Source organism: Phascolarctos cinereus, unplaced genomic scaffold, assembly GCF_003287225.1.
Source record: "Phascolarctos cinereus isolate Bilbo 61053 unplaced genomic scaffold, phaCin_HiC Scaffold_4;HRSCAF=312, whole genome shotgun sequence".
NCBI classification, from domain to species: Eukaryota; Metazoa; Chordata; class Mammalia; order Diprotodontia; family Phascolarctidae; genus Phascolarctos; species Phascolarctos cinereus.
The window spans coordinates 335,255,818-335,272,616 of record NW_027555847.1 but is presented as its reverse complement, the minus strand read 5'-3'; the positions used below and the strand labels follow the sequence as shown (position 1 = coordinate 335,272,616).

The 16,799-nt window shown below is 37.5% G+C and overlaps 1 protein-coding gene and 1 long non-coding RNA gene across 3 annotated transcripts in view; one reads left to right on the top strand and one right to left on the bottom strand.

Moving 5' to 3' along the window:
* The window catches only part of LOC110202753 (uncharacterized), a 65,407-nt gene that overhangs the window by 48,325 nt on the left and 283 nt on the right, over nucleotides 1–16,799 (bottom strand). The gene's annotated exons all lie outside the window — the stretch shown is intronic.
* LOC110202752 (ras-related protein Rab-3C) overlaps nucleotides 4,649–16,799 on the top strand; it is a 352,324-nt gene continuing 340,173 nt past the window's right edge. Inside the window, exon 1 of one of the 2 annotated variants that reach the window (XM_078153192.1) lies at nucleotides 4,649–4,898. In XM_078153192.1, the coding sequence (XP_078009318.1) occupies nucleotides 4,881–4,898 (18 nt within the window). In that variant the 5' untranslated portion in view covers nucleotides 4,649–4,880. Of the gene's footprint in view, nucleotides 4,899–5,558; nucleotides 5,773–16,799 lie in introns of those variants that run through there. The other variant, XM_078153191.1, reaches the window with a different exon arrangement.

Sequence of the window (16,799 nt, the reverse complement as noted above, 5' to 3'; positions counted from 1 at the left end):
TTTATATACATTGTGTCATTCAAACTACATGACAACCCTTTGACATAAGTACAAAAGCATGGATTGTCATCCCTAATGTACAGCTGAGAAAACTGAGGCTCAGAGAGGTTAAATAAGGTTTCCATAGTCACATAGATGGTGTCAAATGCAGAATTAAAGCCTGGGTCTTTTGTATTCCAAGTCTAACTCTATCCACCAAGAAGCTGACATTTAGTCCTTATCTCTCTCTTTTTTCCCCCTCCAGGACATTGTCTCAGAATTTTCATCTCCAGCTCACCGGGAGGAATTGAGTTACTTTTTTTTTTCTTCTGTAAGTCCCCAGTACAAAGTTCCTTGAAGCACCAGAAAAAAAAGCAAAAATAAGCCACCCAGAGTTTTTATTAGATTGCAAGTTCCTTGAGAACAGAAACTGTCTTTTGCCCTTTTTTTTGTATCCCTAGAACTTAACCCAATGCCAAAAACAGTAGGTGTTTAATAAATGCTTATTGACTGGCTGACTTTGACTTGACCTCATCATGATACATTCTCTGAAAGGACTCAAAACCACAAGGTAGTGTTTTTTAGTCTGGGGGTGGGGAGACTACATGCATTTCTGTGGAAGGTGGGGTTCAGTAAACCTTCAGAGAGATGCCCCAGTAGCAACCCCAAGTCTGTTTCCATTCCAAAGGGAGTTTATACCAGACTGTGGTGTTATGTTTGAAGAACATAAGGACTCTGTGGAAAGTAGGACTCAACAGAGAAAGGAAAGAGAGTAGTGCTAATTATGGACCATAATCATCCCTTTGTGCGTTTGGCTAAATTGTTTATGGGCTATTGTGAATCATTTTTGTGGTTTCAAATTTTTGTGGGATGCAATAATTATGCTACACCTGATTAGGAACAGACATGAGTTATATTCAGAGATTTTCTCATAGTAAAAGCTGGTTGGAGATTTAACAAGTCAAAGAGAAATAGCAATTTTTTTTGAGGTGGTCCTCAAGATTCTCCCTATTCCAAGCAATCCATTAGCTAAAATATTAAGTCAATTATTTATATCTTAGTGTAATAGAGGGGCTGGATGGTAATGGTAAAGCAGTTCAATATCAGAGACAGGCTTGGTAATTTAATGGCCTTTGCTCACTTCTCATCCTTCTTGACCTCTCTGCAGCCTGTAATACCTTCTTGGTATTCTCCAGGTTTTGGTGACACTGTTCTCTCCCAGTTCTATCCTCCTTGTTTGACCACTCCTTCTTGAACTCTTTTGTTGGAACTTCGTCCAGGTCATAGCTGCTAACTATGAGTGTTCCCCAAAACTCTGTCCTGGGTCTTCTTCTGTTCTCCCTTTGTAACATTTTACTTGATGATCTTATTAGCTCCAGTGCAATCATCATCTCTATAGAAATGACTTTCATATCTTTTTAGCCAGCCCTTACCCCTCTCCTGACCTCCAATTTCACATGTCCTACTACTGCCAATGAAAATCTTGAGCTAGCTATTCTGTAGACACTTTGAACTCAACATATCCAAGCTCATTACTCAGTACTCATTATATTTCCCACATTTCCTCAGTACCGAGCACTCATATTTCCCCTATTCTCTAAACTTTTACTTCTTCCTAACTTCCTTATTAATAGGGCACCACCATCCTAGTCACATAGGCTCAGAATCTAGGTGTCATTCTTGACTCCTCAGCATCTCATTCCTCATATCCAAACAGTTGCTAAAACCTTCAAAACGTCTCTAGTATATGTTTTTCTTTTCTCCTGACACCAGCACCTGCTTGGTGCAGGTCCTTATCACCTTAAGTCTGGACTCTTTCAATAACCTTCTGGTTGGGTCTCTTTGTCTGATGTCTCTCTGAAGTCTTTCCACACTCCAGTCTGTCCTTAGCTGTCAAAGTGATCTTCTAAAATGCAGGACTGTCCATGTTAACCCCCTACTCAACAAACTACATTGATTCCATATCATTCCCAAGAGTCACTATAAAATTCTCTTTTTGGCTTTTAAAATTGGTCTCTTTCTACCTTTCTAGTCTCTTGCATCTTAATCCCATCTACGTACTCTATAATCCTGCAACTCTGTTCTTCTAGGTATTCCTTGCACCTAACACTCCATCTTCCAACTCTGGGTATTTTCACTGGTCATACCCCCATGCCTGAGATTCTCCCCTTTTTCATCTCTACCTCTAATTTTATATACATATATATGTGTTTATATATATAATTATATACATATATGTACACAATATAATACACACACATATATCATACGTACACAGTTATTTACATGTTGTCTCCCCCATTAGCCTTGAGAATAGGAGACATTTTTTGCCTTTCTTTATATCCCCAACAATTAGTGCAATGCCTGCAACATAGTAGGTATTTAATAAATGCTTGCTGACTTGAACTGACTACCTATTTCATAGTTTTGTCTGCTCTACTTGTGAAGTACTGATTACTGTTTCCTTGCATTAATTCCTATTCCTTTGGCTATATCCTATACCTAAAGAATGTCAAATTTCTGGGTCTTGATGGTCAGGAGTCTTTGACTTTGTTATGGCATCCCACTCCCTTTCTGCTTCCAGAACTTTAAGGAAAGGTTGATAATTTAGTACAGAAGTCAAGATGTGTTCTTTTTTTCAATAAACACCCACAATGCATAAAAGTAGTCCTGGTTAAGACATGAAAATGTGTCATCTTCTCACCTGAAAATTCCTAACATTTTAATCCTTTGCACAGGACCAGTTAAATATAGGTTATCACTCTGTGACTACAACTGAGCTCATAGAGCCTGATCCGTGACAAAATCCTGATATTTGCAGACATGAAAAATGCCCATGATCAAATATTTTGATCTAGAGATAAGGTCACTAAGCAAAGCCAGAGGGAATCAATAAAAGTGTTTCTCTTCTGAATCTAAATAGATAACCAGCCCTAAGCTACCTTCATCTGTTCAGAGAATGGAGACCAGGTGTGCTCTAGTATATGTGTCTGACTTTAAGCCATATGCTTTCTTTTCCTTTCTTCCCGACAATCTGAGTGCCCAGTAGGGGGCAGTTCAATTCGAGGCTAAAGAAGATAAAAGAGGAATTCAAGGAAGCTACTTGAGATTCAAGCCTTTTAGTCCAGACCTTTTAGTCAATTTCTCATTTGTTATTCTTTCAAATTAAAAGGCATTGTTAAAAACCGAGGCACGTAGAAATTTTGCAATGTAGATTAAAGAAGAGAGAGATTACTGGAGGAATCTAAATCCTTAAGCATTTGTCATTCTAAAAAAAATTCATATATGCTTCAACACTACATAATCCTTGGAAATGGGAGATACAAAAGATAGTGATGACAGCTCAGAAATGTAATAACATTTTCCATAATGGATGCTGGGAGCCAAGATGCTACAAAAAGGCATGTCATAAGTGACCTGGAGAGACAATTTGCTCTTAAATAGCAAATTTCTTCTGTAAATGATATTCACAATGTGTTTACCCAAGACAATAAATGCATCTCTTATAGAAAAAGGAGTATTACAAAGACCTGCTTCATGTTGACTTTAATAGAAAACCCCGAGAACTGGAATTTTCATTTGGGGAGCATTAAGCATCATATTTATGTTGATTTTTAAATTATATTGCTACTCACTAATTTAATTGCAGAAGGATGGAATTGTTATAGCTATCATGTAAACTCAAACTATGAAGTGAATAGTTTAATGTGTATCTTTAGAATATTAAGCATAATCTATGCGTCACCTTTACCTAATGCTACTAGAATCCTTGAGTTAGGACTGGGAAACTGAACATTCTGTGACCGGACTTAAAAAATCCCATGGGTCAATTCCTTTATAGGACTGAGTAACATGGTCCCCCTCCTCCCCCAAGGCTATACTGTTCCTAGGCATCCTCTTGAGACAAAAATGAGATAATGCTTTTCTTAGTATGGCCCAATCTCCCTTTATTTGACCTTATCCAGGAGGTCACTGTTAGATTGATTTGTGATTTGTTCTGTGTGACGCTGTAACGCTGTCTCTAAGACTGGGGAAAGAGTACTGGATTTAGAATCAAGAGGAACTGGGTTCAAACCCTGGCTCTGCCATTTAGTAGCTGAGCAACTTTGGGCACATCACTTCACCTTTTGTATCTCAGTTTCCTCACCTGTAAAATGTGGTGGTTGGAATAGATCATCTCTCAGATCCCTTCCAGCTCTAAAACCAAGAGCCTAATTTGAGTCTATGAACTACATGTAAGTAAATAGATATTTAATACATGTAGATGCATATGAACTCATAAACCATCTGTTAGTCAGCTGAGGGGGAAAAAAAAGAAAATTGAGTTTACTAAAATAAATGGGGGGTTGGGGGGGAATTGACAATCACTTTTTGAACAATTGGCCTAGGCTGGGTGGTGTATGATTCTTATTCTGGGAAGGGTAATTTTATTTTAAGGATAGGGTAGTATAACTTAATAGTTATATTTTTAAAAAAACAGTTTCTGTTTTGTGCATTTCTGTGGCTGTGCTTCTGGCCTCTGATGATTAATGCATTCATTTATGTTCCTTGCTTTGGGTAAATCGTCTATTGCCCTATCAGCTCAAAGCCTGTGGCCGATGTCTCTGTGTGCTAATGAACGTACAAGGTGACTGGGGGAGGGCCTGGGGGTTGTACTAATGCTATCGTTTATGCTGTACTTCCTAAGAGACTCTCCGTCAGTTCTCTTGCAGCTGCCACTTCAATATACCACTGCTGCCTTCTTCAGTGGAAAAAGTCATCCATCTAAACACCGCAATCATACCCCTCCACCCCCCCTCCATTGTGTTCTGCTTTTCAATTTCTATTCTGCTTCCTGCTTGAGACCCCGGCTCTCAGTCTAGAGGTGGGGTTACTTTTGAACCTCCCAACCTCAGATTAGAATGGAGCTTTACGGAAAGGTAAGACTTTGGGGCTTGAAAGCGGATGGGTTGGGGTGGGGAAGGTACTTACTCAAGAGGTTCTAGCTGAAATGGTTGTTAAGAAAAACCCTCCCATTCCCGCTCATGTGTATTGTTGTGGACGTGGATTACTGCTCTACATAAGTATGCGTGAGGATCTTTTTCTTTAGGGTGTTTGTGTGGGAGTTAATATTCTTTCTCCCAAAGATTTGTGTATGAAATTAAGAACTGTGAACCTTTCCACTCACTCCAAGGAAAAGTACAAACTTTTCGTGTTTGGAGTAAGTGTCCAAATGGAGAGCACACTTGGTTTGTGCTGAGACTTGATACTAAGTAAGATACCCAACCTGGAACTGAAATGTGTTTTCTAGAGGGGAGATGATGGGATTGAAATATCTCTAGACTTGGTTGATATGGATGCATTTTCTCCTGTGTATTCAGAAGAAATGGGAGGGGGAGATAAAGGGAGCGAGGGAGGCAGTAGAGAGGAGGGAGGAGGAAGAGAAAGGCCAAGTGGCCTGGGCCAGCAAGAGGAAAGAAGCTGTTTAAGTGTTTGCTGGGAGATGTAGTTCGCTTTTTAGCATGTTTGATTTTTGAATAGCTTTCGGGAGTAAAGCGAGTGTACTACAACTCCCAGAGGACAGCGGGGTCCTTGGTAAATACGCGTGTGCGGCTGGAGGGACAGCTCTGGTGCTGATGTTGAAGCCGGTCAGCAAACATCAGAGTGTATGTTCAGAGTGTGTAGAGCGGGTGTGTTGTGCATACATGATCACTCCGCTAAATCTAGAGCTGTTTTAAATAGAGCTAGCACATCACTTGACGGAGATAAAAGAAGGACACGTTGTTGACAATGAGACACGAAGCACCCATGCAGGTTGGTCTATAACAGTATTATGCATGAAGAGAAGGGAAAAAGGGGAAAGGGGGTAAATAGGGGAGACACGGGAGAAGAGCTAGGAGGGAGACAGGAGAAAGAAGACAGGAGAAGGAGAGAGGGCAGGGGAGAGAGGGGAGAGAGAGAGAGAGAGAGAGAGAGAGAGAGAGAGAGAGAGAGAGAGAGAGAGAGAGAGAGAGAGAGAGAGAGGTTTTCCTCCTAACTCCTCTTTCTGTGAGTGCAAAACTATGCCGACCTTTAGAAAGGAAATGTTTGTAGCTTCCACAGGCAGAAATGCTACCTACTCCGTGGCTCAGTCATTGTGGCAGAGTGTGAATCATTTGTGCACGGTGTGCTTGTAACTAAAATTGTTTGTCTTGTTGGGTCTACAGGGTATTCATTATTTTCCTGAGCTCAGCAGGGAAAGCAATTGTGCATGTCTAGCATGTAAACCATAGCTAACAAAAGTCAGAAGAATACAGCAATAATGCATTTGCATTAATCCAACTGCTTGTCTCTGGCTTTTTCAGTTGGTGCTCTCTATACAAATGCAGGCACTTAAAGGAAAGCTCAGTCAGGTGCAGGTATAACAATTTCTTAACTGTAATCAGTTCATACAGAATTCCACTTAAGAGCCCCAGAAATGCACATAAAAGAGATCTTCACATTCCTGAAAATCTGTTTTCTCCACACAGAAATCACTACAAATACTAGGTAGGAATTGCAAACATAGTAGGGCTTGGTCAATCAGAGAGACAGTCTTTTATGTGCTTTGCTCAGGCAACCTACTCATTTTGCACACTCTGGAGTGCCTGAGATCATTCATATGCCTTGTGTCAATTCAATTGTCCTTTGTAATTCCGTATTTAAAACATTACATATGTTTCTCTTTCTGATCAGGTATGTAGGTATACATGCATATGGGTTTTTCCTAAATTGTTAAGTATAAAAATGTGTAATAGTTGCTTATTTGCATGCATAGCAATTAACTTTAAACATCAACCAGTGCTTATTAAACACGGGTTATCCCGTTGCGTAACTGAATGGTTGCTTTATGAATGAGGTTAGGGAGAAGAATGGATGGAACCCACCATTTGGAATGTGTTGTCTCCTTTGAGAATGAACATGTCCAGTTTGCCAAATGAAACAACATAAATATTTAACTTTAATTCCAATTTAAACGTCTACCAACTGTTCTCTTTGTGATCTCAGGATTTTTAACATATGGTTTCATTTACTTTTAATTTATTTTATTGCTTATTTATTCTGAGGTGCATTGACTAGGCTTTAAAATGGAAAATCAATAACATTTCATTGTTTGTTGAAGGGTTATATAATGGAAGCCTTGAATATCATATGAGTTTTTGAAGTTTTGATTTGTTAGAAGGAAGTGGCAACATTGCATTTTATACATTTAAATCTCCAGTTCTGATATTGTTTTTATATGAGTACTGAAAATTTTAAAAGTCTCTGCAGAAAACAAAAAGCATAGTGTGCTATCAAGATATGTTAGTGTATGAAAATTCTTCAGTTCTCATAGAACTGTCATAAACTCACAAGCTTCAGTAATATTTGATTATGAATAATTCTTCAAGATAACTGCTATAAGTCTTGCTTACCAGGTACATCTTTAGTTAAAAGGCATTACAAAACAATGAAACCAATTTCATATTCCTTGGGATTTTCCTTCAGGATTTGCCTTAGACATCAAGGAAGATTGTATTTTGGATCACTTAATTGTATGAAATTGGTATGTGTTGGAAAAAGCTCTTATTTTTAAACATTTTAAAATTAGCATATGTGCTTCATAATTATATATGGAAAATGGAATTCAATCTATTAATCACAATTTTAAAATTAGTTTATTTTCAATTTAAAGTCAGAGAATACAGAAATGGATTGTAGGTGGAGATATAACTCATGATTCATTTATATGTTGTCAGGAGTTATTTTGAAGATAGAAAGTTAAATTGCCAGTGAAAAACATAATAGAACTAAGTTGAAAATTTTTGAGAATTCAAAGATTATTCTTCCTGATATCTTTTTGTTAGGGATCACATCTTGATTCAAATTAGCTGGTAAATCAGTTCTTATTTCAGTGATTCCTTTTCCTCTCCTCCTTTGGCTAATAACAATTGATTAAATGTGATGATAAGGAAAGTGAACCATTTAAAGAAAAAGCTTTTTTAAAAAACTGACTTGTGAAAGGTGACAAATTATGTCTAAGCAAGCAGAATCTCAAACTATAATTACATAGCTGGTTGTCTTTAATATATGAAAATGTAATCAAGACAATTAGTTGAGGCTTTACTTACTGCTTCCATTTAAAGGCAGCCCTATACAATCAGATGCTTTTAAAAATATACCTAAAATCATTCTTATTAAGCCTTTAAGAAGATGACTCCTAAGCAAAACATGACTTTATAGCTTTATCTTTTTCCTAAGAGTATTTTCCTCTTTTTTATGAAAAAAAATTAATTGAGTTGACTTGGCTATCCTGCACATAAATGAGATTCTGACTGTAAATTTTCCTGATTCACTTATTATACTCATCTTAAAATGAGGGAGACTTTTTCTATTGTTGGATGACTTTAAAGCTTTTGCTGTGTCTGTTTAGGGCCAACGTAAACTGTCTTAGATATATGGATGTTTTTTGAGCCTTAATTCTTTCAGAAGTGGAGAGAAAATAAGGAACAATAACAAGGGACAACAACTGTTATTTGGTATGACTAGTGAAAACATGATCCACACATAGCTTTTTAGGTCTGCTTTTCCTTTGCGGTTCCTTAAACATATAATAGCTGCAAAGAGTGAAGCAAGTGAGCACCTCAGAAGCTTGGTGTGAGAGAAGCACCCAGCATGTAAATGATGGCTATTGCGTTTCCCAGTTCAGTGCATCAATCCTAGAGATCAGTAGGAAATGGATAATGAGTTCTGAACTTGAGGCAAAGAGTCTGATAAAGAAGTTCTGGTAACATGGAGTACAGAAGTCATGTTGAACAAATCTAGTGGAAATCTTTAGGTTAATATGAACACTATTTGGGGAATTAATATGGTATAAGATAAGTTGGTTCAGAAGCAACAAAAAAAAATGTGGGACCTCTGCCCCACATTAAAATGTACTGAATTTTAATGTTATATTTGTTATTAAACATTGATTATAAACCTATTTGTTTTTATCTCCTGGATATCAAATGCTTTAATGAACTGGCTTGTGAAAAGTGATAAATGATGTTGAAGCATACATTATGTAATTATAGATCACCTAAGGTTTCTTTCCATTTTCAGTTAGTTTACTGCCATATTTATTGCAATGCTAAAATATTTTTTACAGTCTCTGATGGATTGATTAATTGATTACTCTTTGAAGATTTCCCCCTAGATATGTTACTTAGACCACTGCACTTTGGGACACGTTTTGGATATGAGAAGACATCACTGTATATAGCAAATTAGTATCATATTTGGGTTCACAAAGAATCTAATCCCTGAACCAGTGGGAAGAGTACCAAGAAAAGGTTGTAGACTGCAGTAGAAAGGCAAGCAAACTGGATGAGTATATTAGGTTGTGAAAAGATTATGAGAAGGGAGTGGAAATTATTATGAGAGAGAGAGAGAGAGAGAGAGAGAGAGAGAGAGAGAGAGAGAGAGAGAGAGAGAGGGAGAGAGAGAGAGACAAAGAGAGACAGAGAGACAGAGATAGAGAGGCAGAGACAGAAGGAGACAGACAGAGATCTTGGGAGCTTTCCTGTCCCATGAGAGGTCATGACATGAGTGAAAGGAATGCCACACTGTAGGAGTTAGTAAGTATGAATATTTTTATTCCAAAGGGCACTAAGATCTTTTGACATGAATTCCTTTGTTTTGTCTATGACTCTCTCTCTTTAGATTGTCTGTCTGTGTCTGTCTTTCCTTTCTCTCTTATCCATCCATCCATCCATATCTATCTATCTATCTATCTATCTATCTATCTATCTATCTATCTATCTATCTATCTGAATGTCAGTTTCTCTAGCTACCTCTCTAGCTATCTAATAGTCCAGTGATCCACAGAAAAAGGAAACAACAAAGAAGTTCATGTATAAACATCTTAGTGCTCATTGGAATGAAAACATTCATATTTACTAATACCTATAGTATGGAATTCCTCCTGTTCCTGTCATGACCTCTCATGGGACAGCAAAACTTCCAAATTCCCTCCAAAATTGGAATGGAACTATAATGGAATGAGAAGGGAGTAAAAATTATTATGAGAGAGAGAGAGAGAGAGAGAGAGAGAGAGAGAGAGAGAGAGAGAGAGAGACAGAGACAGAGACAGAGATAGAGACAGAGACAGAGGGAGGGGAGAGAGACAGACAGAAAGACAGATAAACAGATAGACAGACAGAGATCTTGGGAGCTTTCCTGTCCCATTTAGTTTTCAATTCCATAGAAAATTAGATAATATCTGAGTTGAAAGGGACCTCAGCAATCATTCAGTCTAACATATACCTAAGCCTACAATATTCCTGGAAAATAGTCATCTAGTTTAAACTTGAAGACCCTTTATGGCAGGGAACTTATCATCTTTCAAGGCAACTGATTCCACTTTGGAACAGATTTAATTGTTTTGAAGTTTTTCCTTGCCTTTAGGTGAAATATGCTTCCCTTGACCCATTGGCCCTAGTTTTGCCTTCTGCAGCCAAGAAGATCACATCTACTTCCTCATCCACATGATGCTTTTTAAGGCTGCTATCATACTACTCTAAGTCTTCTCTAAGAAATGTGCATCCTTATCCAGCTTTTCCAACTGATCCTTTTGTGACACGGTTTCTATTCCCTTGAACATTCTGTTCTACCTTCACAGGTCACAATTCAACTTGTCAATATGCCCTCTACAATGCGACACTCAGAACTAGATAGTCTATATATGGACTAAGGTAGAATATGGGGGAACTCTCACTTCCCTTGTTCTAGGCAGTATGATTCTATTAATACCAGTAACATTAGGGTTGGTTTTTTTTTAATGGTGTGTTATACTATTGAGTCATATTGAACACATAGTTAATTAGAACTCTGAAATCTTTTTCACATGAACTGGTTTTTTACTTACCTCTCCTTCATCTTGTATGTACTTTTCTCTTCAAACTTCATTTAGTTGCTTCTTATTGACTTCAGCCTTTTTGGATCCATATTTTGTCATTTAACGTATCCACTACCCTTTCTAGCTTGGTGTCATCTGCAAATATAATATTTGTGCCACCTATGCTTTAAGCTTTATCTTTGATAAAAATATCAAATAAAAGAAAGCTGGGGACAGAGTCCTGCAGCACTTCCTCAAATACATCCATCCAAATTGATATTGACTTATTTGACTTGTTGATATTGATTTAAATGATCACCTTCTAGGTTCAGTCATCCAACCAAGTTCAAATCCACCTCACTATGCTATCATTCTTTCTCCATCTTTACCCCAGGGATATAGGGAAATATTGTCAGATGCCTTGATGAAATCCAGATGTACAATGTCCATAGCATTCCCTTGATCTACTGGTTTAATAACCTTGCCCAAAAAAGAAGAAAGAAAATGAGACTAATTTGACTTGGTTTGTTATCAATGAAAATATTATAGTGGTTTAGAATGAACTTTTTTCCTAAGTGTTCACAAACTATCACTTTAATAATCTGTTCTAATAATTTTAACAGTAATTGACTTCAATGTGGTTGACTTATTGTTTGATGACTGCTTCTCTCTGTGGTAAAGGGATGAAAGTTCTGTCTTTAGAGTCAAGAAGACCTGGATTCAAGTCCTACTTCAGATGCTTACTAGCTATGTGATCATGGATATTGTGTATTGTCTCTGAACCTCAGTGTCTTTATCTATAATAAAAACACCAACCTCATGATTTCTTTGAGGATCAAATGAGATAATGTATGTAATTACTTTATAAGCCTTAATACACTGTTCATGTAAACTATTATTATAATTTCCATTTTTTATAAGTTAAATATTTTCCCATTTCTATTTCCTTACTACCTCCTTTATTTACCAGTGAAGAGACACTGTTGAAGTAATCACTTAGTAACTCCATCTCTCTGTTCCTAATAGTAATTATCCTATAGCAGCTAAAAGGAATTGTCCTGTAGTTGATAATTTCTTCCTTTGGGGCAAGTTTAGGGGACATTCCCATAATCCTGGCTTCCTTCTCTCTCTGCCCACTTTCTAGAGAGTAGATTCCTCTTTGTACTCAAACAGAGTGTATGTGGGTATGCGTGTGTATGTGTGTGCATATGTATGCATGTGTGCATTTAGATGTTTGCCCTTAGTTGAAATGGACCACTTCATTGGGTATAAACACAGTTTTATAGATATACAAATCTATATACTTTTTCATACTTATCTTCTCACAGTCATTAAGAGTTAGGGATGTTCATAACAAATATATAGTCAGACATAGTGCTAGTTTCTCCTACTTCAGAAATATACACACCTCTGTGATAGATTGAGACAGACAAATGCCCTTGAGATAAGATAAGAAATGTGGACACTGGCAGAGTTTTAGAAAGCCTTTTAAAAAATGTTATATAATACATGACATGAGAACCTAAAAAAAGCACACTGGTCAATTAAGTGTCTTGTAGGGAAGGCACTATGCAAATGCAAATAAGAAAAACAATAATCACCTTGTTTCTTATAATTTCTTTTAGACTTCCTGAAGAAGAAAAAAGACTATGAATGCCTTTTAATTTATCCACTTTCCATATCACTTCATTTTCTACTAACTATGTCAAACCATTTTGTTCTTTGGCAATAAGCTGAAAATAGTTTTCCAAGCAAGGATGTAGGCTACAAGTTAATTTTTTAATCATTAAAAGATAAACGCATGTAACAATAAGAGTATTTTGGGGTTTTGTTAAGAAAGTTGTTGTTTGGTTATGACAATGAGAAAATTCTTGTAAAGTTTAACCCTTCCTCCAAAGATGGCTTTTAAAAACCTGATTTGTTTTAAATTCCTTTCAAAGATCTATAGGCTTATTCTATATCATGGTGTCTAATGAGGTCCAAAAGAACTCCCCTCTCTAATAGTAAGGGTAACTACAGAGCTTGGAATGCTCTTAACCTTTCTTATTATGTATCTCGCTGAGACAGCCCAACACAAAGCTGCATGCCACCAGGCAAATGACAGGATTAGCAGTGCCCTGCATCCAGTACCTTGTGGATTAGCTTGCTTTGAGTTCTGTTCTGGCATACAAATGTAGCAGTCCAAATTCTAAACCAGGGTATGTTTCCATAGCTGTCTTTCTGCTAAGGAATAATCAAGGCCCCCACAGATCCTTCACTCTCAGCAAGTTCCAAAATGACCACCAAAATTGATTCTGGGAAGTGGCATAATAATAATATCTGATATTTCTATGGCATACTAAAATGTGCAAATTACTTTCCATCTACTATCTCTTTTGAGTCTTATAACAAACCAGGGAAGTTAGATATTGTAGACATTACTGCTCTCATTTTACAGATAAGCTGACTGAGGCTCAGTGAGGTTAAGTGACTTGCCCATAGCCACACAGCTAGTATATGTCAGAAGAAGCAGTGACTGGCAACCGTTTTACAACCAGCTCTCTGGGAGGTGGTGGTGGTGGTGGTGAGGAGATACCCACACACATCTATGTGTGTGTGTGTGTGTGTGTGTGTGTGTAATATACATGTATATAAACACAAAACACTGAGGCAGCTAGATGGCTCAGTGGATAGAGTTCTGGGCCTGGAGTCAAGAAGACTTAAGTTCTAATTTGGCCTCAGATACTAAGCAAGTCACTTAACCTCTGTTTGCTTTAATCTGGAGATGGAAATGGCAAATTACTCCAGTATCTTTGCCAAGAAAACCCCAAATGGAGTCATGAAGAGTTGGACATGCCTGAAATGACTGAACAACAACAAAAAGAGATAGATCATCAGGGAAACTGCAAGTATTTCATTGTTACTATAGAATACTGAAATGGAATGCTTCCTAAGGGAGACTTCTTATGAAGCTAGACTGACCTAAGAGCTCCAGCAGCAAAATGATGGGATGGGGGAGGTAAAAGGTGAGGCCAGCATCTATTCATATGGTTATGTTGTGAAAGAGTATTTATAATAAAAATCTCTCAAGTCATTTTCTGGGGGACCAGCTATATTGTTTTTAAAGTACCAATAAAAAATTACTTGAGATACAAATGGGCATATACCAATTAAAGTATTTGATAAGGGGATGTTTTAGTGGACATCTTTAAGATAAATTTATGGTATCTTCTCACATGCTAGATAAAATAGGATGGTGTAGTAGATAGTCTGCCTCATACCTAGGAAGACCTGGGTTCAAGTACAAATTCTGATTCACAATGGCTGTGTGATCTTGGTCAGATCTCTTAACCTCTCAGTGCTCCAGACTCTCTGAGACTATAAGGTTTCAGAGAAGAAATTGACTTGTATTAGTAGAGGAAGTTTCCTTACCTGGGAATCCCCTTTACCAATGATCACATATCTAGTCCCAATCTTTATCTTATTTGGAGAAAATATGATGCTTATTCTCAGGTAAGACTGGGAAAGTCTATTTGTTTGAAGCTTGATTTTCTTTTCTGGAAATGTCCTTTCAACAAAAAATTGCTGTATAGTTTGATTTGGAAAACTTTACCATGTATTTTCCCTCAAATTATTGTTGTTGTTGGTTTTTTTATTTGGTGATGGGAGTGGAGAGTGGTTGGGGAAGGAGAAGGGAGTGAAGTTTCAGTGTATGTTATAAAAGAGTGACTGCTAGGGAATCAGACTCTCCAAAGACAGTTAATTGAATTGTCCTTGAGCACTACAGTAAGCTACAGCAGAGGTCTTTATGGGAGCACGGAGAGTTCCTGATTCAGTAGTAGTCTCTGATAAGCAGTTGATAAACAAAGACATCAAGGTTAGGTTAGGTTGAATCATTGCTTGCAGAATTATTCCTATATATGGGTAGGGAGATCAGCAACTTGTGGGGAGCCCTTTCTAAGCTTTCACTTTCAAATCACCTGGGGCTAGATTTGGGAAGCTTCCCCCTAATTACTAGCTGTCTTATTGCCTGCACACTGCCTCACCCCCTATTGAATTGAAAAGGACCCTGGGGACCATCCAATACAACCCCCTTATTTGGTAGATGGGAAAATGAGAGCCAAGGAGGTGGTCACATAACTTTATAGGTGTCAGAGGCAGGGGACTTGAATCTAAGGCTTCTGACTTTAGATATGCAACTGTGGCAGTTCACTGTACCAGATTTTATTTGCTTAATTGTGACATCTACATATGGAAAGTAAAGGTATCATTGAGAGGTTTAAGGATTTTAGACCTTGAAATAGGAAATAAGGAAACAAGAATTTATTTATTAAGTACCTATTCTGGGCCAGACTCTGTGCTAAGTGCTTTACAAATGCTATCTCATTTGATCCTTATAACAACCCTGGGAGGAAGGTATTATTATTATCCCCATTTTATATTTAAGGAAACTGAGACAGAGGTTAAGTGGCTTGCCCAGAGCCACACAGTGGGAACTGCCTGTGGCAGTATTTAAACTCAGATGTTCTTTATTTGAGACCCAGGCTTTATCCACTATGCGCCCTAGCTGCGTCTGAGAACATTAAGGAATTTAGTGGCTGCTTATATTCCATATTGGGAACTTAAAGAAATTATTTTAAGGTTTTTATTTACTTTGCTTTTTAAATGTGTTCATTACACTAGTAAGGTGCCAGATGGGCAGCATTGGGCATTGAACCCTGCTGCTACATTGGTTGATACAGCATAGTCAACTAGTTTTCATTTCATGGTTAGCATTAATTAATAGTTGAAGTGAGAGAAGAAAGGAAGCAGAATGTTTTATGTATCATGAATCTTCCACCTCCCCCCTTAGTCAGTTTGCCTGTTTCCTAAAAGTTAGTGGCATAACTTATGGAAAAGATCTACTTTATCCTGCCCCATTTCTAGTCCCAACTATCACTTAACATCAGAGTCATGCTTTGAGGGCACTGCCTTTTCTTATATGCCCAATTGCTAATGTCGTAGGACAGCGGCTTAGGATAGATAGTAAATTCTGTAGTGGACTTAGAGTCAGAAAGACCTGGGTTCAAATCCTGCCTCTTATATTCACTAGGCTTGTCACTATGGACAAATCATTTAACTTTTCTGTGCCTCAGTTGCCACAGATGTCAAATGAAGGAGTTGGACTAGATTCCCTCTAATGTCCCTTCCAGCTCTAGATCTTTATGGTCCTAGTAACTTCTCTTCTCAAACTACTTTTCATTTACTTAGCATTTGTCATACATATGTATATATATATATGTATATATATATATGTATATATGTATATACATATATACATATGTATATATATACATATATATGTAATATATATGTGTATATATGTAATATAGATAGATAGATAGATAGATAGATAGATATAGATATAGATATATATGAGAGCAGGGACAACTTTGTTTTTTCTTTCTTTCTTTGCCTACCACCAAACTTAATTCCCAACTTAGTTACCACTAGGAAAGAGAATGTTCAGGAAGGTGTAGGAGTGAGCTGATGATAAGTGGACATAGCCTCTGTGACTAAAGCCTAAAGTCAGAAATGATTCAAGAGCCTGGCTACATGGTCTCTAGATCCTGGAACCTTTATCTATAAACAGTTGTGAATCACCAAGGTCTCTGCCTCTTGGCTTCTTCCCCTCTGGGGGAAGAAGCTATTCCTGGCTTTCCCCTCTCAGATAAGTCACATGGTCCCAGAAGGCTATTTCTAGTTGCTGTGGATCCTCTATGACTAGGCATGAAATAAGCATTACCTTGAGCTAAAAGGGAGGAAATTGGGTCTTTCATGTAACAAAGAAAATGCTAGCATTTGGAGAGCAGGAACAATTTTGACTTTCTTTGTATCCCCAGTGCTTAATACAACTCCTGGTACCGCATAGTAAGTACCTAATAAATGCTTATTGACTGATTTATTGTTAGCATTCTCTCTCTCTCTCTCTCTCTCTCTCTCTCTC